The sequence below is a fragment of the Montipora capricornis genome, chromosome 10 (assembly GCF_036669925.1).
Source record: "Montipora capricornis isolate CH-2021 chromosome 10, ASM3666992v2, whole genome shotgun sequence".
NCBI lineage: Eukaryota > Metazoa > Cnidaria > Anthozoa > Scleractinia > Acroporidae > Montipora > Montipora capricornis.
In genome coordinates this window covers 17067759-17076125 of record NC_090892.1, presented here as the reverse complement: position 1 = coordinate 17076125, position 8367 = coordinate 17067759, and the positions used below count along the sequence as shown (strand labels likewise).

The 8367-nt window shown below is 43.1% G+C and overlaps 2 protein-coding genes across 2 annotated transcripts in view; one reads left to right on the top strand and one right to left on the bottom strand.

Moving 5' to 3' along the window:
* The window catches only part of LOC138019123 (uncharacterized), a 54754-nt gene that overhangs the window by 44766 nt on the left and 1621 nt on the right, over positions 1 to 8367 (top strand). The window contains exons 31-33 of the mRNA XM_068865795.1: positions 1737 to 1819; positions 2790 to 2880; positions 3498 to 3638. Of these exons, the coding sequence (XP_068721896.1) occupies positions 1737 to 1819; positions 2790 to 2880; positions 3498 to 3638 (315 nt within the window). The remainder of the gene's footprint in view (positions 1 to 1736; positions 1820 to 2789; positions 2881 to 3497; positions 3639 to 8367) is intronic.
* On the bottom strand, positions 4021 to 6192 carry LOC138018648 (PE-PGRS family protein PE_PGRS3-like). The gene is made up of 2 exons (XM_068865340.1): positions 5526 to 6192; positions 4021 to 4160 (listed from the first exon to the last, which is right to left on the bottom strand). Exons 1-2 carry the CDS (start codon positions 6190 to 6192, stop codon positions 4021 to 4023), a joined length of 807 nt encoding a protein of 268 aa, XP_068721441.1.

The following is an 8367-nucleotide window of genomic DNA, read 5'->3' as shown; positions in this document are numbered from 1 at the left end:
TTCACGTTTGTCGTAAAAGTGAAGCTTTAACTGTCTAGTCATCAAAATAATAACTTTAAAGTGTTTTCAGTATTATCCTTTAAGAAGTATTTTCAGACTTTTCAGTCAATCATAGTAATGGCTTTCGATATAATTCTGACATTGAAGCGAATAGTTCTTCCGAATCGGGAAACCGTTCCGAGAAGGCAGTTGACGTTGCAGTCCAAAAATGCCGGGAATGTCACCAACATCATTGCAAGTTCGTCGTTGTCATCACCAAGGGACTGTTCTTCTGCATCTTCATCGCTGCTAGACGAATCGTACTTAAGAACGCCTTCTTCGTCGTCTGCATCTCCCTCTGCGTCCCTCTCATTTGCCTTGCGGAGGTTTCAGCTGGCTCAAGGGAGACCGAATCCTCTGGTTGCAATTCTCTGTGGTAGAGATAGGAAGGCAGCGTTCCGGCTGTTGCAATCGTAGTTTGTTTTCTGACAGAGCGCTGACGGACTGCTGCGCCAAACATCTTGGCCCAATCCCTAATGCTTTGTTTAAATTGTGGCGTTATCGTCACAGGTGTCAAAGCATGGCAAGAATGGACTAGAGAAACAAGGCGCGTTCGGATACAGGATACCATGACTTTGGATTTGTAAAATAGCATGCGGCCCAATGGATTCTTCTTTTAACGCCCTCTTTGGCTGCACTTCTAAAGTTTGTGGATGTTATTACAGTCAAAGTTCACGACAAAGATCACTCGATAGGGGTCACAAAAGGCACGTGTCAGCGTGGTGGAAATTTCCGGTCGTTTCCGTCGTTGGCGACGGAGAAAGTTGAGCTGAGTTTAAATTTTTCGGAGCTTCAAATGACGATTTCCCGGATCCCGCTTCGTAATAACGCTAAATCTCGCGTCCCGTCCGTAAATGTAATCCCGAGTCCCGCTCCCATATTTCTTTATAATCCCGAATCCCGGGCTCTAAAAAGGCCAATTTCCGGATCCCGAAAACCCTATTGGGGACCCTCTACATTAATGACTCACAATAGTCGCCAAAATTACCTGAAGTATTTTGGGTGAGCCAACGTTTCCTACCTTTCATTTTCAAAACACGGCGAGGAGTTTTAATACCCAGAGAAGAATTTGTCTTGGCTTTTGAAAGAAGAATTGCCTATCTTACAGGGCGTTCTGACGATTACAGACTTATGCTCGTCTACCCAAGGCAGTGAGAGCAAAGTTGAGTCGCTGTTGTCAGGTCTTCACTGGCTACTTTTTTTCTTATAATGTATCGCTAAAGTTGACCCCCTTACCAAGGAAAACTTTCTTCACTTAAACGGAGTCTTATAAACAATACCGGGAGCCCTTGACTAGGAGCGAACAACAGCCCCGTATCACTGTTACGACGTTTTCACAGATCGATTTATATTTGGTTTGAATTTTCCACGAATGATACTCCCGCAGGAGCCCGATGACCTATTACAAGAAACTAACTTGACGTCATAGAGTCACCGAACCGGAACTGCCTTTGTTTTTTTGCGGGAAAAGGTAGTTTAAAAATAGATCGATCTGCAAAAATGCCGTGACGTATGCTTTGTATGGAAGTTGTTCGTTCCTGGTCATGGGCTCCAAACAATACCTAAGAACTTATTTAGATGCTTGGAGATGGAGTCTTCTGTTTTCATTTAATGTCGTTGTAAATGAAACAGACATTCGTCTGTTAACTTTGTGTTTTTCGAGTGATTAAGTGCAATATTCATCCACCAATTTTCAGGCACACATGTCTGATCAAAACATCCCAAAAGCTCTGCAAAATCGAGTGATGAACTTTTATGATTTCATCTGGGATAAAAACAAGTAAGTTGAAGCGTTCTACGAATAGGACATGCTTTTTTCCTCAAGAGCGTGTTAAGTTCTATAAGTAGTCTGTTCAATCACAGGCTAGCCGGCAAAGACTACTCGCTCTGTGTGGATGACGCCTCCCAACAGTTGAGAAGTAATTGACTGAAAAATAGGTCACTTAGTTTGCGAACAATGGACTCCTCGATGCTCTGGTTTCTACGAAGGCCCAGAAGGGTCACAGTCCAGTTTTAATTTTGTGAGTCGTCACCAGCTCTCTCACAGTTCACAGATCATCGGTCCATTGTTTTACCAATACAGAAAGCATCCTAAACATTCATAAAAGCAGGATACTTTCTGTATTGGTAAAACAATGACCTGTGACTTATGAGAGAACTGGTGACGACTCACAAAATTAAAACTGGACTGTGAATAAAATTAAACCGGACTGTGAAAATTAAAACTGGACTTTGACCCTCCTGGGCCATCATAGGTTTCGTTGCACAATTTTTCACGAAAAAACCAAAATGGACACACTGCGCGCAGGCGCGTGTGCTCCATGCTTACGCAATTACATATGAAGAGTGTTCGCTCATGTGACCAGCAGCCATGTTTGCATACCAAAACAAGTTGAAGAATTTTCATAAAAATAGAGTCCAATTCCCAAAAGAATATTTCACTCCTCCAATATGGCTGTTGTTTCTTTGTTTCACTAATCCAACATGGCCGCCGTGGCGTCACACTCTATTAGCCTGTGGCGTTGTCTTCGACGTCAACGTTGCGTAAAGTCTCACAACTGTGACAGCAACCAAATTTGAATGGATACCGTTGTTGTTTGCTGGACGACGTAAAATCCAAAATGGAATTTGAAATATCGCTTTTTTTTTGGGCAGTAACCGAGTGCTTATTTGCTCAAACACTGGATAGTCACTCCCAGGAAGATTGTTAAATTAGGTCAAGAGCTAACATTATCCCCATTTATTTATAGAGGCATAGATCACGGCACTTTATTCTACGACATGCCAGTTTGTATGAATGGCGAATTGTGCTTAGAAATGGTCAAGGATATCATATACGCGGTAAGTTGTCTCATTCCGGAAGTACAATCGTACTCACCTCGAGGCCAAAAAAAGGAGGTGTGGCGCATGGGTCTTAAGAACTCTTCAAAGTTTGCGTACTTTTAGTGACTGATCGATCTATTTGTTGTGCACCTTCCATCAAAAACATTTCATTCGGCAAACACTAAATGCCGAATTTCTGAAACAAATCTTCTCCCCCGAATGTGCTATTTAGTTAAAACAAGAAGTCAGTTGTTCCACGGAGTGGTTACGTTTTTCCGAACGTTGACCGCGTAGCACTTAAAATTCAAGAAAATTAACTATTGAGAAGGTAAAGTAAAGTGCTAGTTTTCTTCCCATATGAACATGTGAGCGTTAGCCCTACTAACGGAAATGGGCCCACACAAGGACAGAGAAAAACTCTGACCAGGGTGGGAATTGAAAACTAGCACTTCACATTCGGTCGAGGTAGTAGGAGGCATAAGTGTATTCCTCACATGACATCAAACACTGCTTGGAATCAGTACTAAAGTGAAAGAAGTTCAGTAGGGCAAAAGAATGCACTGTTCTGCTTACTTTACCTTACCTTCAACTGTTCATTGTATTATTTCACTTCCATTTTCGTTTGAATGATCCAGGTTCCACTGTTCGAGGGCACCGAGCTTGCATTCGTTCGTCTTCTATGTACCAAAGTAAAACCAGCTCATTTTCACGCGAGTGAATATATCGTGCGAAAAGGAGATATAGGACAGGAGATGTTCATTATCCGTAAAGGATTGGTAAGTTTAAACAATTCGTTTTACTCTAATTCTAAGTGGTCAACGCCGGTGAAGAACTAGCAGCAGCACACTGCTACTACTACTACTTCTCCTACTCCTCCTACTCCTCCTCCTACTACTCCTCTTCCTCCCCCTACTTCTCCTCCTCCTCCTACTACTACTACTACTACTACTACTACTACTACTACTACTACTACTACTACTACTACGTCTCCTACTCCTCCACCTACTACTCCTACTCCCCCTACTACTTCTCCTCCTACTCCTACTCCTCCTGCTACTCCTCCTCCCCCTACTCATACTTGTCCTTCTCCTCCTACTACTACGTCTCCTACCCCTACTACGTCTCCTCCTCCTACTACTAATTCGTCTCCTAATCCTACTACTGTCTCCTACTCCTCCTTCTACAATTCCTACGCCCACACCTCCTACTAGTACTACGTCTCCTACTCCTACTCCTCCTCCTACTTTCACTCCATCTGCTCCTCCTTTTCCTCCTCCTACTCTTACTCCTTCTCCTCCTACTACTACTCTTCCTCCTCCTACTCCTCCTACGCCTCCTCCTCCTACTACTACTACTCCTCCTCCTACAATTCCTACTCCTACTCCTCCTCTTCCTACTACTCCTACTCCGCCTACTAGTACTACGTCTCCTACTCCTACTCCTACTCCTCCTCCTTTTCCTCCTCCTACTTTCACTCCTTCTCCTCCTCCTCCTCCTCCTCCTCCTCCTACTACTACTACTACTACTACTACTCCTCCTCCTACTATTACTCCTACTCCTCCTCCTACTACTACTACCACTACTCCTACTCCTACAATTCCTACTCCTACTTCTCCTCTTCCTACTACGCCTACTCCTCCTACTAGTACTACGTCTCCTAATCATACTCCTTTTCCTCCTCCTTCTTTTACTCCTTCTCCTACTACTACTACTACTACTACTACTACTACTACTACTACTACTACTACTACTACTACTCCTCCTACTCCTCCTACTCCTCCTACTCCTCCTACTCCTCCTACTCCTACTACTCCTACTCCTCCTCCTACTCCTCCTACTCCTCCTACTCCTACTACTCCTACTCCTCCTACTAGTACTATTTCTCCTACTCCTACTCCTCCTCCTTTTCCTCCTCCTACTTTTACTCCTACTCCTCCTACTACTACTCCTCCTCCTACGCCTCCTTCTCCTCCTCCTACTACTACTCCTACTCCTCCTCCTCCTCCTACTACTACTACTCCTACTCCTACTCCTACTCCTACTACTCCTCTTCCTACTACGCCTACTCCTCCTACTAGTACTACGTCTCCTACTCCTTCGCCTTTTCCTCCTCCTACTTTCACTCCTTCTCCTCCTCCTACTACTACTACTACTACTCCTCCTCCTCCTCCTCCTCCTCCTACTACTCCTCCTCCTCCTACTCCTCCTCCTCCTACTCCTACTCCTCCTACTACTACTACTCCTACTCCTCCTCCTACTCCTACTCCTACTCCTCCTACTACTCCTACTCCTCCTACTCCTACTACGTCTCCTACTCCTACTCCTACTCCTCCTCCTTTTCCTCCTCCTACTTTCACTCCTTCTCCTCCTCCTCCTCCTCCTCCTCCTCCTACTACTCCTCCTCCTACTCCTCCTCCTACTACTACTCCTACTCCTCCTCCTCCTACTACTACTACTCCTACTACTCCTACTCCTACTACTCCTACTCCTACTACTCCTACTCCTCCTACTAGTACTACGTCTCCTAATCCTACTCCTTTTCCTCCTCCTTCTTCTACTCCTACTACTACTACTACTACTACTACTACTACTACTACTCCTCCTACGCCTCCTCCTCCTACTACTACTCCTACTACTACTACTACTCCTACTCCTCCTCCTACAATTCCTTTTCCTACTTCTCCTCTTCCTACTACGCCTACTCCTCCTACTAGTACTACGTCTCCTACTCCTTCGCCTTTTCCTCCTCCTACTTTCACTCCTTCTCCTCCTCCTACTACTACTACTACTACTCCTCCTCCTCCCTCCTCCTCCTAATACTACTACTCCTCCTCTTCCTACTACTACTCCTACTCCTCCTCCTACAATTCCTACTCCTACTTCTCCTCTTCCTACTACGCCTACTCCTCCTACTAGTATTACGTCTTCTACTCCTATTCCTCCTCCTCCTCCTTTTACTCCTTCTCCTCCTCGTGCTACACCTACTCCCTCTACTACTACTAATACTACTACCACTAGTACTACTACTACTACTACTACTCTTACTCCTCCTCCTTCTCCTACTACTACTCCTACTCCTCCTCCTACTACTACTCCTCCTACTCCTACTCCTACTAATACTACTCCTTCTCCTCCTCCTCCTCCTCCTACTACTACTCCTACTCCTTCTCCTTCTCCTCCTCCTCCTCCTCCTCCTCCTCCTCCTCCTCCTACTACTACTACTACTACTATAACGTCCTCGGATTTGACAATATTCGGAATTGACCGCCCACACAATTCCAAATTCTTTGCGTATTCAAATCTTCCATTCTGGAGAGCCGGGATTTGCATGCTGGATTCGCGGGATACATGTGGATGAAAGGCGAATCCCCAAAGAAACAGTTTCGGATTAAAAAATATCTGGATACATGTGGACGGGGCCTAATTAGTATTTTTTATTCTTTTATTGATCCATACTTACCACAATTTTTGCATATTGTGTGGCAAAAGTTATACCAATTGATAAATGTAGTTCAAGAGACTGCAAAATAGAGCAATTAGAATCATAAATGATGTAACTTTACAAGATCATTTCAGTCCACACAGGAGTTCCTGGTCCTTATTATGTTAACTAAGGTGTATCGAAATTTCGCGATATTGTAAAAATCTATTCATGTTTAATTCTGAATGATCATCCTTATCTACTTTCGGACGAACACAATTATTCTACACGGAGTGAGTCTTCCAGATCGATTGCTTCATAGTCACTGTGGAGCAACTATGAGAAAATTCCATCCACCAGTTAGCAATAAATATTCACTTAGTTCAACCTTCCTCTTTACATTCGCATCACACCACCTAAACCCCTCTTTAACAAGAGGCACTCGTCGAACAGTATCTTTTGGCAGTAGTAGTTTTGTATGATTTACATGATAGGGGATTAATAGCGTGTCAAGAGTCTATGTATTCACGTGATTTGCGGTGATGTTTTCTTTTCTCTGCAACAAAAAGTTATTTGCGTGGTAAGATTTTACAGTTCTGTGCTCAGTAAACAGGGCTTGGAATAAAAGCGAGGCTGGAGTTGACCTTGTTTTAATACAGACCTCAATGCTTTTCTTATGTGAATAGAAACTCGTTAGCACTGCATAATTAACACAAGAAAAGGAACGAGAAGGTCATCTCCAGCATCGCTGTTGTTCACAGGCCTGGTAACTGAGCACAAAACTGTAAAATGGTCCATTGCCCCACTAGACTTTTTAAGCTTTTGCGTTTTGTTTTCCCATTTCAGACCACATGAGATTCTGAAAGGAATTTTCCTTGTTTTTTCATAAGCTATTCGTACATTAGCACGTGCATAAGATGACATTTGAAAGAAACTGGCCGTGTTTTTACGACAGACGTTGTCTCGCTTAACATTCCTGAAAGTGATTTGCTTGCAGGCTTCGTTAAAGTGGTACTATGATCAAAAAATCATTTCCTTTTTTCCTTCAGATTTTAAAAGCGTTTTTGCTTAACACCGAACTGGCAAAATTTTGAGCTTTGAGTTTTATCCAAAGGCTGTTTATTTTGAGCCTAAGTTTTGGATTTCACGGTCCGCCATTACTCACGTTCAAAACTGGCCGATTGGACCTCAGAGGGTTGGATCTAGAGAAAATGACGTCATTTACTCACTAGCTTAAAATTTCAGTGTGTAAACGCAATTTATTACATATGCAAAACACGGGTTTAAAAGTCTGAAAGCCTGAAACTCCCGTTCTGCATATTAATTCGGCCGCGTACACACGCATTGCATTCTCAAACCAATGAGTCTTTGACGTCATTTTCTCCTCGTTCCAGCTCTCTCAAGATTTCAAAGTTAGTAATGGTGGACAAATAAATAAGAAAACTCCAGTTGAAATAAACAGGTGTCTTTTTAAAATCAGAACTTAAAACTTGGGTCAGTTAGTGTTTAGTTAACATAGTTTTGAAATCCAAAGAAAAAAAAGAATTGTTTTTTTGGTCGTAGTACCACTTTAAGCAACTTTAAAATGATACCAGTTTCACGGGTAAGATTTGATGAAGAAAGAGCACGTGCCAATACAATAATAAAAATAGCACGCATGTTGTATTTCTGATTTGAATAACCACATGCGACTCCTCATTGACCGAAAGTAATGGCCAACTCGCTTGAGCTACATGGTTTGGTGGCTTAAGTTTAATGAGAATTCTATTGAAATTTGCCGACTCGCTTAACTTTAAGCAAATTGAGAAAGGAACTGTTTTCACGGAAGTTTCGGTTGTCACTCGCTAAGCGACCTGAAAAACCGCTCGTGAAAACATGGCCACTGTTTTGTAGAGTAACATCACGTGGTCTGAAATGGGAAAACAAAACCTACAAGCTAAAGAGGTCTATTGAAAGTAATTGCGAGGAAAACTGCCGCTTTCCCCAAGGAAATCTATTGATTTGAAAATGTCAGACTTTCCTCTGAAAATGGGACGGTAAAATCCGTCTGGATCCGCCCCTGGCCAGACGCGCTATTCCGTTCG